This window comes from Megalobrama amblycephala, linkage group LG10 (genome assembly GCF_018812025.1).
Source record: "Megalobrama amblycephala isolate DHTTF-2021 linkage group LG10, ASM1881202v1, whole genome shotgun sequence".
Taxonomy (NCBI): domain Eukaryota; kingdom Metazoa; phylum Chordata; class Actinopteri; order Cypriniformes; family Xenocyprididae; genus Megalobrama; species Megalobrama amblycephala.
The window spans coordinates 26,270,544-26,292,627 of record NC_063053.1 but is presented as its reverse complement, the minus strand read 5'-3'; the positions used below and the strand labels follow the sequence as shown (position 1 = coordinate 26,292,627).

The 22,084-nt window shown below is 36.4% G+C and overlaps 1 protein-coding gene across 1 annotated transcript; it reads right to left on the bottom strand.

Annotated features, from left to right (window-relative positions):
* Positions 1-1,296: 1,296 nt before the first annotated feature.
* nkx1.2la (NK1 transcription factor related 2-like,a) lies at positions 1,297-22,009 on the bottom strand. The gene is made up of 4 exons (XM_048205586.1): positions 21,943-22,009; positions 19,590-19,717; positions 6,453-9,948; positions 1,297-2,317 (listed from the first exon to the last, which is right to left on the bottom strand). Exons 3-4 carry the CDS (start codon positions 6,670-6,672, stop codon positions 1,713-1,715), a joined length of 825 nt encoding a protein of 274 aa, XP_048061543.1. The 5' UTR covers positions 6,673-9,948; positions 19,590-19,717; positions 21,943-22,009; the 3' UTR covers positions 1,297-1,712.
* Positions 22,010-22,084: the final 75 nt, after the last annotated feature.

Here is a 22,084-nt window from a genome sequence, read left to right as displayed (position 1 = left end):
AAATAAAAACGAGGCATTACAAAAAAAACGAGGGGTGTTGGTAGGGGAGTGCCCTTGTTTTTAGGTCAGAGCAACTGCCCCTCAAAATTCCTGTGCACGTCCCTGGGCTTGAGGATCAAAACTGATGAGTTGATTCTCAGTGAAACTGTCAAACCCTTCACAACCTCTGAACATTCCTTTGCATCACATGCAAAATGATCCATTGAGTTATCAAAATCTGTCAGACATGCATGTATATTCCATTAACATCTGACAGGGGATGTTTGTAATGTCTGCTAATTTGGCAAATGGCCTGCCATTCTAATGAAATAGGAATCACAATCTCACATTTGGAAGCATATATGTGGGGTTTTCCCAGCACAATCTCTACCACTGCAGAACAGCAGAAGCTACAGCAGTACTATATAAATATACTTGTATTTATACATTACATTTATTTTTGTAGAAATGTGTTACAGGTAAAGTGAAAGTTCACAGTTCTTTGTAGTGGAAGAGCAATATGAAGATATAAAATGTGTGGTGGTGTTAGGGAAAGACATAATATATTGTGTAAAAATGAACAAGCAACTGTGAATTTTCAGCTTACATGTAACGTAAACCATAGAGTTCTGATGTTCCAGTGAACAGTTTAGAGAATGTTAAGACGATGGAGAAAAAAACTGTAATTGAAAGTGTTTAAGTTTGGGACCATTCAGCAGAGTCCTAAATGAAATTCATTCGAAATCAGTTGTCACGTCAATCTAATGACATCTGATTCAGTACTGGCCTCTAGTGGTCGAATTGTGTTATAGTATTGTGTAATGTACTAGTTGCCTGCAGTGCCACTCAGATCAATATTTCCCAGGCCCTCTTGATCTCGTACACTTTAAAGTTGTTATTCATGCTGCTCCATTGATCTAGACAGGGAAAAAAATGTGCACAATACAAACACTATTCAATTTCAACACAAATACAAACTAAATACCGCAGCAATTAAGAATAATACGCTATTCTGAACATAGTCAGTGTGCTTTTCAAATTACTTATCAAATGTAGATCTCCGGGGGGACATACATATTTTATATATTTTATTTAATTCATGTCTAGCTGTTTTATGCACCTGCAAGCGATTTCATAAATGTCTCAAATAATGAAGACTCAATCTCTTTTATAAGTTTGCAGGTGACGCCACCTAGCGTTTATGAAGAGAATAGACAATGTAACCTATCTGGGTATTATGTATTGGTGTAGTAGACAAAATAAATGATCTACTATTACAGATATTGTCTATATCTGAATGATACAAAAAAAAAGGAATAACATTCAGATTTTATTGTTACTGATGACCTCATTAACATGTTTCTACATTGTAATGAACACCAATGTCTTTAATTTAAAGTTCTTTAAAGAATTTGATGCTATTATTCCACAGTAATATCAAACTTCTGACACCAACAATATATACAAAAGGAGGATACACATATATACAACTGCATTTGTGAGAGGATATCTTTCAGATTTATCATTCTTGAGACCAAAGATTTGGATCATCTCAACTATATTTCTGCTCACAGCCGTCAGTGAAAAGTTAGCCTATATCTATTCATTTGAGGCCTAATCAATTATTAGGCTCCATCAAGCCAAGAACAATCCCATTCTGCTGAGGATCACTGAACGTAATCCACTTTATAAATTCACATTTACACGTAGTCTATCTTTCCTTCTTTTAGATTTCATAAGTGTGGAGGGAAGAATGCTGGCTGAAGAAAGCCATCAGGCAAAAACGGATGCAAGAGCCCACCGGAAGATGCCAGGTGCACCGGGCCGGAATGAAAGATCACGTTCCCGGTGCTAAATGTCGGGTGGAGGGCAGATGTAGACCCACAGGTCGAGCTGATGTTTGGCAGAGAGTTCGTGCCGGGTTGCAGGGAACTCTCGGCACCAGGGTTCTGCTTTTTCCACTTGGTTCTTCGGTTCTGGAACCAAATCTTGACTTGGGTTTCAGTCAGGCTCAGGGACAACGCGAGATTTAGTCGCTCGCATACGGATAAATAACGTGTGGCGCGGAATTTGTTCTCCAAAGCCACCAGCTGTTCGTAGGTGAACGCGGTTCTGGCGCGCCGCGGCTTCGCGCAGCTGTGATCTGACCGCCGACGCCGCTGACGCGACAACTCATCCGGCGCTGGAGTGATTCTCTCTTCAGCTGCTTCATCTGGATCTTCACAAGGAGAAAAGCCCGATCTTAGGCTTCTGAGCGAGGTTGATGTGTCCAAGTCAACATCGGGATCAGGAGGATGGAGTCTGACGCAACTTTGATGGTCATCAGCAGATTGATTTCCTGTCAGTAAAAATCGATATGTCAAGTGTCTGGTATATTTTAGTAGCCTAGTAAATTGTATTGCATTTTAGTAAAACCGAAAAAGAACCCCTGACAAAAGAGAAAATGAATTTATCTTTTATGCCTATTTTAGTAGCCTATTATCAATCAACAAATGAACACATTTGACCTTAGCTTTCCTTTTTTTTTTTTTGCTAGGGTGTTCTGGCTGGTTGCCAGGCATTGATAGTGTTCTGTTTGGTGACCAGCATTAATTACCTATTATTTAGAGTAAAATTATAAATCCGAGGTGCTCTATACAGCGCCTATATAGGTGAAAATGCATAGGCCTATGGATAAAATAATTGTAGGCTAACGTTAAAGGATTAGTTCACTTTCAAATGAAAATTACCCCAAGCTTTACTCACCCTCAAGCCATCAGTGTATATGACTTTCTTCTTTCTGATGAACACAATCAGAGATAAATGAATAAATATCCTGACACATACGTATTCCACATGGCTCCAGGGGGTTAACAAAGTCCTTCTGAAGCAAAGCAATGCATTTGTGTAAAAAAAAATCCATATTTAACAAGTTATGAAGTAAAATATCTAGCTTCCGCCAGACCGCCTTCCGTATTCTACTTACGAAGAAAGTGTAAAACTCTCACAGTTCAAAAAGCTTATGCTACGTCCTACACCTACGTCCTACGTCCCTATTCAACTTATGGAAAAAGCATAACTGACACGATGCCAGTTTACACTGTCTTACGTTGAATACGGAAGGCGGTCTGGCGGAAGCTAGATATTTTACTTCATAACTTGTTAAATATGGATTTTTTTTTTTTTTTTTACACAAACACATCGCTTCACTTCAGAAGGCCTTTATTAACCCCTCGGAGCCATGTGGAATATGTTTATGATGGACGGATGTGGATGGAAGCACTTTCTTCAGCTCATACTCGTTGGTATCGCTCACTGCCATTATAAAGCTCTGATGCGTCAGGATATTTATTAATATATCTCAGATTGTGTTTATCAGAAAGAAGAAAGTCATATACACTGATGGCTTGAGGGTGAGTAAAGCTTGGGCTAATTTTCATTTGAAAGTGAACTAATCCTTTAAAGCTTTTTTTGTTTAGGCCTATTATTTATTGTTTTGAATTAATAATAGGCATAAAAAGAATGTCCAATTCTTCAAGTAATGTAGTTCATTAACCTAATAGGCCCTTTAAGTAGCATAAACAATATAGAATTCATAAAATTCAACTGATGTAGGCTATACAGGGAGTGCAGAATTATTAGGCAAGTTGATTTTCTGATCATATTTTTTTCCCAAGCACATTTTACCAATTCCAATCCACATCAATCTTAATAACTACTATTAATATTGTTTTTAATCATTTATAAGTGATATATAATTGTTCATGAAGGCTGGAAATGAAAAATGCCTTATATTCAGGTGTGCAGAATTATTAGGCAAGTTTTCTTTTACAGGCAAAATGAGCCAAAAAAGAGATTTAACTCAGACTGAAAAGTCAAAAATTATTAAATACTCATGAGAAGGACGCAACACTAATGCAATACTAGAAATTGCAAAGTTAAAGCATGACCAAGGGACAGCAAAATGCTCATTGGGTCAGCGGGGTCAGACAAAAACAGGTGGAAAAGAAAAGACACGTTAACTGCAAAATAATTAAGAATTATGTGTGAAACCATCAGGAACCCTTTAGTCTCCAGCGCCACCATTTTCCAGAACTGCAACCTACCTGGAGTCTCCAGAAGTGCAAGGTCTCAGGATCTCAGAGACTTGGGTTAGCTAAAGAATCCTAAAAAATGACCCGCACTTGATAAGAATCACAAGCTGAAGTGTTATAAAATACATGAAGACTGGGTTTTTATAGGCCTTATAAACAGACAGCTTGAGAGTGACTCCTGAAGGACCAGCACCACATCCTCTTGTACCACTGTTTGAAGAATTTATCTTCCAGAATCTGGCAGTAAGTTTTGGAAGATCATTTTTAGTCCATCTCTGCAAGACAGACATTTCAGGATAAGAGATGGACTAAAAGTGAACTCAAACACCTTACTGCCAGATTCTGGATAAATTCTTCAAACAGTGGTACAAGAGGATGTGGTGCTGGTCCATCAGGAGTCACTCTCAAGCTGTCTGTCTATAAGCCCTATTAAAACCCAGTCTTCATGTATTTTATAACACTTCAGCTTGTGATTCTTATCAAGTGCAGGTCATTTTTTAGGATTCTTTAGCTAACCTAAGTCTCTGAGATCCTAACACCTTGCACTTCTGGAGACTCCAGGTAGGTTGCAGCTCTGGAAAATGGTGGCGCTGGAGACTAAAGGGTTCCTGATGGTTTCACACTTAATTCTTCACCTTAATTCTTAATTATTTTGCAGTTAACATGTGTCTTTTCTTTTCCACCTGTTTTTGTCTGACCCCGCTGACCCAATGAGCATTTTGCTGTACCTTGGTCATGCTTTAACTTTGCAATTTCTAGTATTGCATTAGTATTGCGTCCTTCTCATGAGTATTTAATAATTTTTGACTTTTCAGTCTGAGTTAAATCTCTTTTTTGGCTCATTTTGCCTGTAAAAGAAAACTTGCCTAATAATTCTGCACACCTGAATATAAGGCATTTTTCATTTCCAGCCTTCATGAACAATTATATATCACTTATAAATGATTAAAAACAATATTAATAGTAGTTATTAAGATTGATGTGGATTGGAATTGGTAAAATGTGCTTGGGAAAAAAATATGATCAGAAAATCAACTTGCCTAATAATTCTGCACTCCCTGTAGGAGTAGCCTTCGAATGCAGAGTTCCGCAATCAAAAATTACATAAAAAATTTATAATAGGCCCTAAAAGAAAGAAAGAAAGAAAGAAAGAAAGAAAGAAAGAAAACAACAGTAAAGATAAGAAATTTGCTTTCAAAATAAATCTTATTCAGTGATGAGCTGAAGAATGTCTTTGGTAACTGGCAGCTATACATGTGCTGACGATCAAACGAATGAGTGTGAGGAGCGCTGTATAGGCTACTAAAAGTCCTGTAGGGGAGGCTGTAACTGTGTGTTTATTTCAGGGAAAGACTGGCGTGGAATGGGCCATAATCCCTCAACAATTTCTAAATCACAAATCGCCTCAAATGTCATGTTGCGGAAAGAAACCCTAGTTAAATCCAGCTCTGCCATCCAGCCATGACGCGCTAATGGAGTTTCATATTTGTCGGCAGATCGATAAATGTCATCTATTTAAAGGGAAGTTTTAATCGAACGATATTTGGGATCAGACATGGCAGGGGTTTGAAGTTTGGAGCCGCAAGCTGCTGGAGGGAGATATGCAGCATCCAGTAATGGGATATCGATCAAAGTGAGCGCAGGCATCCTCAATGGGACGATTTAAACAATTATCTGCCCTGACTGTCCCAATGGCAATCACTTACTCAGCTGCGGCTGCTTAAAGAAAACGCGGTCTTGGAAATGAGGGGAAGGTCAAATTCTACCATGATACATTAGGCTACACAAAAGATGTTTGGAAGAGATCTACAGTGAAAAACATTGTTTATTTATTTATTTATTTTACTATTTAGCCAATGTGAAAATAATTCACACAAATCTAGACGTGGGCCTATTTTACAAAACAATAAGAATTTAGTGGGGTTTTTTTTGTTGTTGTCGTTGTTTGTTTTTCATAATTATTATAGAGGATATGGCACCTCTAAGGTGTAACCCCAAAAGACAAAAATAGCTTATGTATTTGGCTATTTTAACATGTAGACTAAGTATAGCTAGCTATAAGTTACCTTCCAATAGCGTTTCAGAACAATGTTTCGGTAACTACAAAAGTTGGATTTAAGTTAGCCAGCTAAATCTATACACTCGCGCGCACAACTCGCGATCGTCAGAAGGTAACCATAGTAACAGCTGCTAGATCTCTGCCTGTATCACGTAGCATAAGCATTATTTGTAACATAATTATATTGTTACACATCATATAGTGTATTATTTAAAATGCAAGATGAAGCTCAATCAATTGCGGCCCAAAATACCTACTGACAGAAATTATTTCAAAACTTAACCCCATTGAAAGTCACCTCATAATTCGCACTCTGGTTTTGTTATTATGATTTTCCTCACCTATATTGCAGATGGAAAGCGATTCTCCGTGCCCAGGACTGACTTTCCCGTTCCGCTGTTCCTCCAAACTTCCAAATTCTGTCTTTTCTGAAGATGATGTCCGTTCTTTCTCTGCTGTCCTTTTACTTGTGAACTTTTTGGGGTCCAATATGTCAATAATCGAAAAGGAAATCCGATGACCTGATGTTGTTTTCATTCCGGACTCCTGATATTCAAGCATTTTGCAAATTCCAGTAGTAGCCTATTTCTGATATCTTATTTCTGTATTCTCTTACTAAAGTGGATGCAGCTTCTCGTCGGATCGGAGGTGCTTCGGTCAGATGTCAGTGAATGAAGGTGTGCTTGAGCTCTTTAACAGGTCCATTAGAGGAGACGCGTGAACACGAGCGTTTAACGGGGTCCCTTTCGATTGGCTGAGAGCAGTCGGTACTTAAACCTGCGCTCATTTCAATCAATACAATATAGACAAGTTCCCAGGCTGACAAGTGGCATAACTCAAGAAACTGTTGCATCTAAACCTTATAACCACTCTTCAGTGTTCATTTGCACTGTATGTTTAGCAAAGAACCCTTACAAGAACATCTTAACACGGTATAAGGTTTTTGACTGAGCTGTATAATGTATTATAGCCTATATGTATTAAATGTATTTATCAGAGATTTGTGTTGTGATTTCTGTCAAAAATAATTAAAAAAGTAACAGTTTCAGTAACAAATGAGAAATGTTATCATTGCACCCCTCAATAAAACTGCCAATATTGCCGTCAAAGACTTTTTCTGGAATATAAATTATGCATTAGCCTATATGTGGTCAGTATACAGTGTGTTGGCTTATTTCATGGAGTCAATAGCTTAAGCCATGCAGTATCTTCACATTCACTACGTGGCATCAATCTGCCAAAGCTTGGGATAGATCAATAAATGTGTGTCCGGCACTGATAAATGAGGCGCCACTGTTGCTGCTAGTGATTTACTTCTCTTATTCTGTTCCCCAAAATACATACATAAAAATAAAGCTATACCGACTCATTTTACAAGACAGAAAAGCTTAAACAGCCACACAGCCTTTCAGGGGCCACACTTACAGGTATCATTAACATAAAAATGACAAGTCTGCCAGCAAAAGAAGATATTTGTTCAAAAATGAAAGTAAATGGAGTTCAATCTTGTTTGGACCACAACATTGTTCAAAATATCTCCTTTTGTGTTCCACAGAAGAGAGAAAATTTAGAAAAACATGAAGGTGAGTAAATGACAGAATTTTCAATTTTGGTTGAACGGACCCTTAAAAATGTATAAATGTCATTTATTAGATAACAAAATATGAACCCACATTTCATTTATTTTAAAGGAACATATGAAGATTAACTACACTGTGAACCTAAGATCTGTGAACCTAAGATCTGAAAAAAAAAGGTAATTACAAAAATGCCTATCTCACACCTAGATATTCAAACATTTTTAAGCAACTTTAAGTGTGCAAATACTCACTGTAGATCAAAAAGACAAGTGCATTTGCAGAATGCCACACACACATGCATCATATCCAAACCTCAGATCACAGATGTTTATTCCTCTCCTTTTATGACTCCACCTCCCCTGTGCTGCCATTCAGTTGCATTTCTGCTTGTTTGCTGGCAGCCTGCAGTGTATATTTTGTGGTTGTAACATGGTCAAACTTCAGACGATCACTGTCCGAACAGGGACTGTTTGCTTGCATTAGCATGTCTAAGCCCAGTGGCTTGCACTGAGAGAGCTCCATAAGAATGGAGGCTGAAGTCTTTCCTGCAAGTTTACAACTTCCTCTCTGTAGGCCTGACACTATGAACATCTGTTTACACAGCACCAAAGCACAAAAGTGTGGCCCAGGGGGCACAACATAGATTCAGGTACTGGAGATAAAGAATACACAAGAGGTAAGGTGGAGAAATTGAGGACAGCAGCTGCTGGGGCCAAGAGGAAAACTTTGGGTGCACTGCCTGGGGAGAGGGGCACACTTACGGACAAACCGTCCCACTGTTCCAGCGTCCCCACCTCCTGACCCATAAACTCATCAGAGCACCAGGAAGGTCTGCTAAACGTCGAATCATTCATGTAGTCTCGTCTTGAGGTGGAGCTCTGTTTACGGATGGGCATGTACTCTTTGTTTGACTTCGTCCCTTTATCCTATCCAGAGTACAGATGGACAATAGAATGGGAAACTGCTGAAATGTCACTCTTTTGAAGATTACAACTTCAGAGCACTAAAAGCCTGTGGATTCACCTCTTTAAATGGGGAGAAGAGACTTTTAAAATCTTATGAGGGGTGTAAAGAGTTTAACTTGTATGTCTCTGAAAAGTGATGCCCTGTTATAGTGCTTTAAAAGCAGCATTGCTTTGATATTCCCTCAAATGTTCTGTTCAGGTGAATTTCTACAGTTCATTTATCCCAAACCACTTACAGAATGTCCATAAAATTTTAGTTTTGTAGATAATTTTAGCCTTAAAGGGTTAGTTTACTCAAAAATTCTGTCATTAATTACTCACCCTCATGTTGTTCCAAACCTGTAAGACCTTCGTTCATCTTCGGAACTGAATGAAGATACTTTTAATGAAATCTGAGAGGTTTCGGTCCCTCCATAGAGATCCAACGCAACTTACACATTCAAGGTCCAGAAAGGTAAAACATCATTAAAGTAATCCATGTGACTCCAGTGGTTTAACCTAAATTTTATGAAGCATGCGAGTACTTAGTTCATGCAAATGCATAATTTAAACATAATTGCTATTCCGCTTTTGTATACTATCTGATATTAAAGTTTTCAGCATTTAAAAAAAAAAAAAAAAAAAAATCTAAGTGACGTGATGGAATCATAGTATTTGCATACAGATTTGCAATTGGTCTCCTTTCATACATCTACCATCATTGCATATACTATTTACAGCTGCCATTACATTGCAACTAGTTAACTGTGTTGATTCTTATGTAGTCATTTACCAAAGCATAAAACTTGAACTTATCTAAACTTTAACAATTCTTTTGCTGCCTTTTTCCATCAGAAACTGCACAGCTAATGTAGTTGACAACATTTCAGAATACAATAAAAGTGCACTAATTGCATGTAATTTAAATGCATTCAATTTGCAGAATTTTTTGCACAATAAATTGCACAATACATGTTAAACAGTGCTCACGATTATCTTTAAGAAAGCCTTTGAATCCTATAAAACACATGAACATAAAGGAACTGGAAACCAATTACTGTGCATACGTGTCAAAAACACAATAGACAGAAATCATTACAGCAAAACTTTTGGGCATTATATGAGAGTGATGTTTTAGGACATCTAGACGAACACAAGGTCGGTAGCATTGTTTGGTAATTGCACAAACGGTTCTACCTGTTCAGCAGCAGGCGTAATGAAGGCTTGCTGGCAGCGTCCGGGACGGGTGAGCGCGTCTGGCAGATGCTGACATGCAGCAGATGTGGAAAGTGGCTGGGTGATTTGTTAAGGGCCTGGATCATAGCAAAAGAGGGCAATTACACCAGGGGACATTGTCACACATTCATGGACATTGGCCCCCTTTTTACAAACACGTATTCTTTCCCTGAGGTAAAGGTCAGTTCACTCTACAGACTTACATGTTTATATTAGAAAAGACAACTACAGAAAATCCATCCATAATATATTGCTGAAACAAAGCCCTACATAGTTCCTGGATGTAAGAATAGAATAGAATAGAATAGAATAGAATAGAATAGAATAGAATAGAAATGTCCAAATAAAATGTAAAAATAAAATTTCTTAAATAAAACAAATAAAATACCTTGAATCTTAACCTAAACTGAACTGAATTAGTCTCTGTTTGTGAAAGAAACAAATGGAGAAAATAATTTTCTTAAAATTGCCAATAAAAACAAGTGGCATTTGGAAGTTGTGAATGGAAAAAAGTGTGACACCTGGTCTGAATAGAATAGAATAGAAAAGAAAAGAATAGAGATCTGATTTCCAAACCGGGGTTTGTGGAAAATGACATAAAATGACATTATGGTTGAAAATATATACACTGAATCAGTGTATCGAATCATGATTTGGATCGCATGTCAAACTGCCAAACTGCTGAAATCGCGTGACTTTGGTGCTCCGAACAGCAGATTTGATACACTGATTCATAATGCTCCGAAGCTTCATGAAGCAGTGTTTTGAAATCGGCCATCACTAAACAAGTCTTTTTTTTTTTTTTTGCGCACCAAAAATATTCTTGTGGCTTTATAATATTAATATTGAGCCACTGTACTCACATGAACTGATTTAAATTGTTTTTAGTACCTTTTTGGATCTTGAGAGAGGAAGTGTCATTGCTCCCTATGGAGGCCTCACTGAGCCATCGGATTTCAACTAAAATATCTTAATTTGTGTTCCGAAGATTAACGAAGGTCTTACGGGTGTAGAACGACATCAGGGTGAGTAATAAATGACAGCATTTTCATTTTTGGGTGAACTAACCCTTTAACCTAAGTTGAATTGAATTAATCCCGGTTTATGAAAGAAACAAAATATGAAAGAAAATAAAATGGAGAAAATAATTTTATTAAAATTGTCAATAAAAACAAGTGGCATTTTGAAAAACTTGTGAATGGAAACAAGTTTGACACCAGGTCTGAACAGAACAGAACAGAACAGAACAGAATAGAGATTTGATTTCCAAACTGGTGCTGGTGGAAAATGCCATAAAATGACATTATGGTTAAAATTAAAATTCCTTAAATAATTAAAACAAATAAAATACCATGAATCTTAACCTAAAACCTAAGCTGAATTGAATTGAATTAGTCTCTGTTTATGAAAGAAAGTAATTTTATTAAAATTGTCAATAAAACGAGTGGCGTTTGAAAAAACTTGTGAATGGAAAAAAAAGTTTGACACCGGGTCTGAATAGAATAGAATAGAATAGAATAGAATAGAATAGAATAGAATAGAATAGAATAGAATAGAATAGAATAGAGATCTGATTTCCAAACCGGGGCTTGTGGAAAATGACATAAAATGGAATTATGGTTGAAAATAAAATGTAAAAATAAAATTCCTTAAAACAAATAAAATACCATGAATCTTAACCTAAGGTGAACTGAATTAGTCTCTTTTTATGAAAGAAAACAAATGGAGAAAATAATTTTATAAAAATTGTCAATAAAAACAAGTGGCGTCTAGAAAAACTTGTGAATGGAAAAAAACGTTTGACACCGGGACTGAATAGAATAGAATAGAATAGAATAGAATAGAATAGAATAGAATAGAATAGAATAGAATAGAATAGAGATCTGATTTCCAAACTGGGGCTTGTGGAATATTACATAAAATGTCATTATGGTTAAAAATAAAATGTAAAAATAAAATACCTTAAACAAATAAAACAAAATACCTTGAATCTTAACCTAGCTGAACTGAAATGGTCTCTGTTTGTGAGAGAAACAAATGGAGTAAATAATTTAAAAACAAGTGATGTTTGGAAAAAGAGTTTGACACTGAGACTGAAAATAACATAAACTGAGATGATGTTAAAAAAAATGGGCATCAAATAAAATGATCTTCCTTAAAATGTAATTCCCTAATTACGTGATGGTGGGTGAAAGGAAATCTTATTCTAAAGACCTGAATTTACCTCTGCCTTCCGCCATCTCTTCCGTGGTCCTTCAATGTCAGTAGAAATGACAGGACTCTGTGAGCAGTGTATATTTCTATTGACTGCTGTCACACTGGAAGTGCACACACATCTATGTTTTGTGTCAGGTGTTTAGAGATGCACATACTAAATGTATGCGGAGATGCCAGACTTCATTGGCTAAGATCAAGTGTAACCCCAGATGCTATACAGAGAGACAGGATGCCTTTAGGACTGCAGCATAATCACAGAGTCTTCAGTGAATGGACACTTGGGTTAGTGCACTGCTAATGTAGAGTGTAAAAGAAAGAATTACACACGGTTCGAGGTTATGGGCCGCAGTTGATGTGATGTTCTGTCACTCAGCGCTTGCATTGATTGCTCATTGTTCGCAGAAGGTCGCATCATAATTCATTAAATCTTAACGAGTCCCCCTGGAACCACCTGCACGCCTTTCCTCAATTGCCCCTTTAAATTACGAGCGACTCTCACGCTCAGCGAGCTCAAAAATGAAGATATATTCTCCATGTAAAGAAGAGAGCTATTAGTAACATTTAAACAGCCCTCTTTAAAGCCAGGGGAGGCTGACTTTATGAAGGGCAATTAGGTACTCACTATAATTGATAATTCATACTCATCACAATTAGGCAGTATAAATAGGGTGTCTGGGATTAATGGTTATGGCTGTTCGGAGAGAGAGACACTGGGCAGACCTGGTCAGGCATGGCTGATGGAGTGGAAGAAGGCACAACTGAATTCATCTCTATTTGTGGAGGAAACAGATTGTGTTTGTCCCTTCAACACACACCCGAATCATCCAACGGTTCCCTCACCTTCAGATTGTTTTGTTGGTAGATTGTTTGTCAAAACTCTTAAAATCTCTTGAGACATGGGACAAAACGTGTCACACAATCTTATCTGGAATTATGTGAAAATAAAGGCAACATTTCCATTTTGAAATTAATCAGAGATAATAACTAGCATTTTGTAAATGTACCATTTATTTAAAACCATCTGTTCTCGAACATAACTCAATTGTTTCTTCATTGTCCCTTTTTCCAAGACTTTCCAATATTTATGAAAATGTATAAAATCTGTTTCAAATTCTGTCTTCAGCTAGGTCTAATATGAATTAAATCATAAGGAGTCTGCATCAAAACTTAAATGAATATGTTTAGCAAATTTAATCCAAAATAATTCCTTAAAGGTGCAATATGTAAGAATTTTGCAGTAAAATATCCAAAAACCACTAGGCAAGTGTTATATATTTTGGAACAACTGTTTTGATATATTTATAGACAGAAAACTAATTGTTGTTATATAGCACAACACGTTTAGTCGTATTGTTTAAATCTAATTTTCTCGATTTTTTGCGACTACCATGCTTAACCATGCCTCAGAGAAAAACACTATTTAGCTAACATAGCATAATCAGATGCAGCTTTATTTTTAGTAACAGTAATACAGCATTTTCTCCATCATACAATACATTTTAAAATTAATTGCATGCCATTTATCAACACAAGCCATCCAGCATTTAATATGATATTCTAAAATCGATCTTGCCTACTGCAGTGTGCAACAAGTGTCTCACATCAGCCGTCGTAACGTTATAACATTTTCAACAAACTCAAATGTATCTAATATGATAAACAGAGCTGCATTACCTCATACTCATGACCGGAAAAGCGGAAGCGGCGCCGGCGACTGTGGCATAATTAAAGTTCCACTGCTCAAGGCGTGTGTTGCACAATCGCTCCAGCGGCCTCGTTCAGCTCCCACAACACTCGGCCCTGCTCTGTTTCATACTACAGTAATGTTAATAATCACACCCATGAACATGATTTCTTCCTGAGTCCTATCCCAATTCTTTTGCACCGGCCGTTGAGGTGAAGACCACATGTCCCAAGATTCCGCGCTCAAACTTGGCGTCATCAAGCTACACCTTTGTTTTGAATAGGCTTCTAGTGACCTCTAGCGGACAGAAAATATTACATATTGCACCTTTAATAAAAAAAATATATATATATATTTTTTCAGTTCTTTAGCATGTTTTGTCCCAGTACTCAAAGAATCATTTAATTTCAGTTGTCATTAAATACCCATCATGGAGAATGGATGTATTCTACATGTATGATCATATGCTGTGTTTAGATGCTAGACGGCTGAGGTGAAGGTCTTTCATAGCTTTGCTCTCTGTTGACACCAGCATAATTGCTATACTGAGCGCAAGATCAGGCAGTCCTTACTAATCAATAAAGTCTTCACCAGCCATTTCCCCCAGTGATTCTGCCCTCATTTCTCCTCTAATTGTTCTTTTTCACCCAGGAAGGTCTACGGCTATGCCATAAGCAAAAGGTGTGCGAACGTGTGCATGTTTCCTGTACTGTAAAATGTAGCCTTAAAACAACACTGCAGATGAGAACTTAACATCACACACATTATTTTTTTCTCCTTTTGACCTTGAGCTTCATATGTTTCTAACATTTATATTTTCGGTCTGTGTGTGTCTACAAGACAAAATCAAAGTAATGTAGTATATGCTAATCCATTTTCTAAATTTTGGTAGACATTTGAAATTCGTTTAACGCATGAATGCTATTGAAAGGAATCTCTAAACATGATGAGATATTACTCTGAAAAAAATGTCCTAAATATGACTCTTTTATTTACACTAAAGCCCAAAGTATACTTTTTTTTACGTGTGCGCCGACACACAGCCTTGCAAAGTATACTTCATTTGACTCATACGCATACACAGGCGTTTGATGCATGCGCAGTTTTGAGCAATCTCTCGCACAAGTTACAACCCATAAAGATATTCTTTCATGCAAGAGTTGTACAAATGAGGGTACTTTGTATCCTCTTCACACAATCTCTTGTCTATGTTGGCCTCTATTGTCACTGTAGCTTGCATATGTTCCGATGTCATGAGAAATCGATTCCCCAGGAGTCGGGTCTCCTTTAGGACCCAGGCGGTAAAGCCTGATCAAAAGTTGCAACACTATGTTCTGTAAAAGTAATTTAATATTAATTTCACACAATAATAATGATGTGGTACAGTATACAGGTGCTGGTCATATAATTAGAATATCGTGAAAAAGTTATTTTTAAAAATGAAACTTTCGTATATTCTAGATTCCCTACATGTAAAGTAAAACATTTCAAAAGGTTTTTTTTTTTTTTTTTTAATTTTGATGATTAGAGCGTACAGCTCATGAAAGTCCAAAATCCAGTATCTCAAAATATTAGAATATTTCCTAAGATCAATCAAAAAATGGATTTTCAAAACAGAAAAGTTCAAGTTCTTTAAAGTATGTTCATTTGTACACTCAATACTTGGTCGGCAGCACATATTACAGCAAATGACTTGCTCCTAGCACAAATTACAGCATCAGTGACGTGTGGCATGGAAGTGATCAGCCTGTGGCACTGCTGAGGCACTATTGAGCCTTCAGATCATCTATATATTGTTGGATCGACTGTTTCTCATCTTTCTCTTGAAAATATCCCATAGATTCAGGGGTCAGGCATGTTGGCTGGCCAATAAAACACAGTAATATCATGGTCAGCAAACCACTTGGAAGTGGTTTTTGCACTGTGGGCAGGTGCTAAAGTCCTGCTGGAAAAGGAAATCAGCATTTCCATAAAGCTTGTCAGCAGATGGAAGCATAAAGTGCTCCAAAATCTCCTGGAACATGGCTGCATTGACTTTGCACTTGATAAAACACAATGGACACTAAAACACCAGCAGATGTCACGGCCCCCCAAATCATTACTGACTTCAGAAACTTCACACTAGACTTCAAGCAGCTTGGATTCTGTGCCTCTCTAGTCTTTCTTCAGACTCTGGGACCATGATTTCAACATGAAATGCAAAATTTACTTTTATCTGAAAAGAGGACTTTCGACCACTGTTCACTGTCCAGTTCTTTTTCTCCTTAGCCCAGGTAAGATGCTTCTGACGTTATTTCTGTTTCAGAAGTGGCTTGGTAGTCCTTTTAATGAAGATGTCTGAGTGTGGTGACTCTTGATGCGTTGACTCCGGCTTCATTTGACTCATTGTCAAGCTCTCCCAAGTGTCTGAATCAGCTTTACTTGACAGTATTCTCAAGCTTGCGGTCATCCCTGTTGCTTGTGCACCTTTGCCTACCCAATTTCTTCCTTCTAGTCAACTTTGCATTTAATATGCTTTGATACATCACTCTGTAAACAGCCATCATATTCAGTAATGACCATCTGTGACTCACTCTCTTTGTGGAGGGTGTCAATGATTGTCTCCTGGACCATTGTCAAGTCAGCAGTCTTCCACATTAGTGTGGTTTCAAAGAACAAGAGATACCCGGAATTTATACTGTAGGGATGGTCATTTAATGAAACTCAAATGTAAATATTCTAATATTTTGAGATACTGGATTTTGGACTTTCATTAGCTGTACACTCTAATAAACAAATTTAAAAAAAATTTAAAAAAAACTTTTGAAATGTTTTACTTTACATGTAGGGAATCTAGCATAAATGAAAGTTTCATTTTTTAAAATAATTTACAATAAAAAAATGAACTTTTTCACAATATTCTAATTATATGACCAGCACCTTTATAATAATACTAGAATACATTTTTAATAAATTAATTGTCATGCTAAGTACACACAAACGTCAATAATTTGAAACATGTAATTGGGATCTATACTGGAAGCAAAACACATACCTAATAGAAGTTCTTACATTTGATAAACATAATAATATTAATAATACACCATTGCATAGTAATATACGTAATATAATATGAAAAATACTATATACTGTGACAGACCTAATATAATGTAAATTCTTTCATTTGATGACCTATTAATAATAATAATAATACGAAAAATGACGAAAAATAATACAAACATATTACACAGTTATTATAATACTGTACTATTTGGACATTTAACAATTATATATGTAGGGTAAGTTCAAATGTGTGGTGTATAAGCTAAACTAGCAGGATAATTGGGTAGATGTATGCTATGCTATGAAATGCATGATTTCTCAACCTATAAATTCAGTTATATACTAGTATATGAAGCATGCAATTTAAAGAACATTAATGGTCATTATAATGCATTTTAAATGATATAAATCATAACATTATTTTGCAGGGATTGTAATCAGGTGCTAAAAATACTACCCACACCACCAGAGCTGGGTAGTAACGGATTGCATGTAATCTGGTTTACGTAATCAGATTCCAAGAATCAAGTACTTGTAATTAGAGTAAATTACTTTTTTAAATACTCGTAATCAGACTACAGTTACTTTTTTATGGATTACATGATAACATATTATTTACACAATGGCAGTAAGTTGTTCACAATTCATTGATTCTCCTAATTTTCCATTTTTTTAACCTTTATATTTTTTTCATAATAAACCTGCCGCTTATATATGTTTGTGATTCTTTGAGTATTTCCAGAAGTGAGGGGGAGGGGTGTGGACTCGTGCACAGAAATCAGCAACAAGAATATTTGTTTTTGTAATGTTGCTCTTTTCTAAATTTACTTAATTTTAAGTAAATATGTTTTAAAATCATAAGATGTGATGTTGTTTTATTCAGTGTTACTATCAGCAAACACTAACAAGTACATTAGTGTTAGTATTTTGAAGTATTAACTGTCCATACATTGCATTTTTAAATTAATAGAATATTTTTTGGACTATATTTTTTCTTTGTATCCTTTGTATTTTTTCTTTGATTATCCTACAATATATGTGGCATCAAATAAGAGTTAGCACAAAAGTAATCTAAATGTAATCCAAAAGTAGTCAGATTACGTTACCAAAAATGTGTAATCTAAGAGATTATTACTGATTACAAATGTTGTCATGTAATTTATAATCAGTAACTGATTACATTTCATAAGTAATCTACCCATCTCTGCACTACTACCACTAAGGGTCCTAAAGGAGACCCAATTCCTGGGGGGGGGACTCGATTTCTCATGACACCGATTTGTTCTGTTTATGCAGTTTTTCTTCAACTACTTTGATGGCCCCAGGGCACGGTTGCCACCTTGTGGATAAACTAATTACTGCAAAAAGAAAAAAAAAATTAAATACGCATATGCGACCTGCACGTTACAAAAATCCGGCTGTGCTCGTACAGTACATTTACATTTAATCATTTTAGAAGCGATTAGTCATTGACGTACTCTTGCAGTCTTTGGAGACATGTATACTCTTCAAAAATTTGCATTACGCATACTGTACGCTGACCCTCGCATACGCGTAAAAAGGGAAGTATACTTTGGGCTTCAGATATAAGACATGCATCTAAGATAAAATACAAATTTAAATATTAATAAAAGAATAAAAATATTAAATTTAATCCTTTATAACACTAACACCTTATTTATTTACACGCAACAGTATAAAGTTATGTGCATTTAGGTGTATAAAAAAATGAGTCTATATAAAACTGACTAAGAACATTCTTTACGGTAAAATATAACCTAAACCAATTTATGACATCAAGATATCCTACACTGCCTAATTGTTGAGAAATAAAGCTATAAATAATGACTGACACCTAAAAAAATAAAGCATATGATGGGCTCTGGCCTTGACAGATGAAAGTAAATTTTGATTTGCAGCAAAAACTACTTTCTTTAATAATCCTATCTTTTTTATCACAAAGAGGGCAGATTAATGGATAATGCAATTGCTTATGAAATAAAAGCCTGTCTCCACTCGGGGACTGGAGATTTAGAACCGGAGTGTGATAGCATGACTTCTCTAACCTTGATGTTGGATGCACCGATCACGTACAACAAACTTTCCTCATATGTTATGGCTTGCAGAGAATTATAGGTCAATTTAGGCTCGGTCAGTGAGACGACCCTCGTCAACAACCTCTGTTCTACCATCCTTCCTGCTTCAGAAGTTGACCTTTGCGATTTTTCTTGCAAGGAGAGCAGCCTCTATATCGTAATGATGTGTGCTCGTAGTGTGGTCAGTCCTCATGTTGTGCTGGATGGGCACTCATGTGTAGTGATGCTTGCAGGGCCCATCCTGTGACTCTGGGGCATATGGACTCTACTGCCCATTTCCCTGGGGCATTATTGCCATGCTGATTTACTACCAGTGAAGGACAATCATCAGAGACCAAATTATACCCCATTATACGGTGTGTGAATGTTTGTTCATGGTCTTTAGGATAAAGCAATGAAGTTTGAAAAGTTTGTCTATAGACAATAAATTACCTTACAATTAGTATACGTTTTAGCTACCATTCCATACATTTTATTCCTATAAAATATAAACATTGCGCTGCATGCAAACACAAATGCGTGGTCACGATTGTCCACGTTGCGCTGACAGTGTTTGATGTATCGCACCATATTTAAGAAATGGGATTTTTGTTGTTCGGAAGCGAGAACCACTCATCTTTAACATTAAAGGTAATAGATCTCCAGGGTGAGATTTTTATCGACATTTCTCATTACCAACCTATTGGTGTTTATAGCGACGGTCATAAATGGCTCCCTGTGGTGCTGTGTTTTATGAAGAGATCAGCTGTCAGGGCATATGCGTTCAAATCTCTGCAGGATGCAATGACACAGGTCAATTTAAATGACCTGAGAGAGGAAAAAGAGAGAGAGAGCATGTCATGATAGGAGAAACCGGGGCTAGTTGTCACAATCATTATATCTCAGTAACTGTAATAGGTAAAAAATAAAGTGAAGACAATAAAAGCATACAGAACAGGGATTTTACGAAAATATCAAGTTGGGCAAGTTGTCACGTGTTTAATATGTTGCAATTTCATTAACCCTATGGAGTTGTTTGGTCATTTTAGATAGAAAAAAAAAGTTTTGAATTTTTAAAAATCACTACTTCACCAGAATGGTACGAAACTCTGTGACTTTTGTGGCAGTTGCTATGTGACCAAAATAAATAAATAAATAAAATTGTGGACTTGATTCGAAAAAGCTAAATGGTTGTTAAAAAAAAAGTCACATTTGTGTTGTTTGAGATAAAAAATTACCGCCATAGAAAATGATTGGGAAATACAAAAAAATATGAAAAAAGAGAGCAATTTTTTGGGGGACAAACTACGAATCAGCCATGAAGCAGAAAAAAAGCATACAACAGTGAAGGGGTGGCACTCTAAAATATCAAGAGTGCAAAACCAACACACTAGACTGGGTAAACCCAGCCTGATCTGCCGGCGATTTGATTTCGCCCGGCAACTCAGTCTGGAAACCCGTACATTAATTTCTGCTGAATCCGTTACACTTTTGCGGGAACCAATCACAGACTGGCTTATCCACCTTGCTCGCTATTGGCGGGTACAGAGCTCTTTCTATGGCTCTGGGGTGAGTTTCCCGAAAGCATCGTTGGTGAACCATGGTCGTAAGTCCCATTGAACTCTATTGGTAACGACGGAACTTGCGACCATAGTTCGCTTTGGGAAACGCACCCCAGGGCGGGTATAACGCGATGACGTCTCTTGCACGACCGTCAATCCAATTCCTTTTAACCTCTCAATGATGCTAAATGACTTCTTTAGTTTAGCAAACAAATCGCTCGACTGGGTGTAAATGCCACTCACTTTCATGTTTTTTTGCACAACCTGCAAAAATCACTCAATGCCATTGCTGCTTCTGCAAACCGCTGATCAATGCTACAAACCAATACAAACTAAACCTGTCTGGAGTTTTTGCGTCAAATAACACTTCAAATTAACATTTCAAAGAAAAAATATCTAAACCTTGACAAAAAGTAGTCTTTAAGAAAGTATAAATAAATAAATATCCAATATCCTATTTAAATAAGTTATGTCTAAAAACAACCAAAGAATTTACAAGATATTTTCAATGGGAAAAACGATCACAATTATTGCATAAATATAAATTAGTAACAAAATTCAAAAGAAAAAAAATATTATTGAACAAAAATATATTTCATTGATTTTACTGAATTGATTTTTCTAATTGTTCACAATTTAAAATAGCTGAAAAAAGCATGTAGTCTATTAGATATTAAATGCACATATATTGTATAAGATGCTGTTACTTATATATATGGCATTTCTTATTTCAATGAAAGGCATTAGTCTTGAATCACTGTCAATGAACAGCAGAGGTTCAAACTGTGACAACTTGCACAACATAAGGTACAGTTCTATATAATGTGCTAAATGAACTGTATAATTTTTCTCGGCACTAGTTGGAATTTTTAATTGCATCTTGTAATCTTTAAACCTACACAGTATGTGCGTGGGCAAAAATTTGAATCCACTCTGAGAAATATGGAGTAAAACGTTTGTGAAAACCAAGTTCCTCAGACAAATAATAAAACATCTTTGTTAGTCCTCACCAATAAAAAGAGGTTCATTAAGCACCAAATAATGTCTTAATTAGAATGCCAAAAGGAATGGGGAAGCTGCTGTAACTGTAATTAATATGTTGGAGGTGTCACTTGTTAACAAATGTTACTTCCAGAGCAATTTCTTGCTCAAAGCGTTTACTAATCTAATAAATGAATGTCTTAGCCACCTGTGTAGCAAACACAGGTCACAGAATGATAAATTATACATGAGCTACAATGAAATGTAAATACCTGACAACAAATACGTGTTTATACAGCATATACCTCAAAATATTCCGCTCAATTACAAACAAACCAGACTTTCAGGAAGCTGAAACTTACTTTGGACCTAGTTAAATTAAGTTTAATGGCCTCTTATTTGCGTTTATTTGTCTCAAAAGTTTTTATTTTTGATTTATTTTTTATTATTGCACTGTAACATACGCATAAGACACTGTTTCTTATATCAAAATATAAACTACATTCTTACAATTCCTGTCACCGTCACGGCGTTGTGGGTGGTTGCCAGGTTGTTGCTAAGCGGTTGCCAGGTTGTTGGTAAGCGGTTGCCAGGGTGTTCTTGATGGCTGTTAACTGCCTTGAGTCAAAAAAGTGGTTTGTTCAAATACCTA

What these genes read in the sequence shown, in the direction of transcription:
- nkx1.2la (XM_048205586.1), bottom strand. Translation starts at nt 6,672, where the DNA reads ATGCTTGAATATCAGGAGTCCGGAATGAAAACAACATCAGGTCATCGG. An exon ending in GCTTTCCATCTGCAATATAG is followed by an intron (nt 2,318 to 6,452) that starts GTGAGGAAAATC and finishes TTTTACTGACAG; the next exon opens with GAAATCAATCTGCTGATGAC.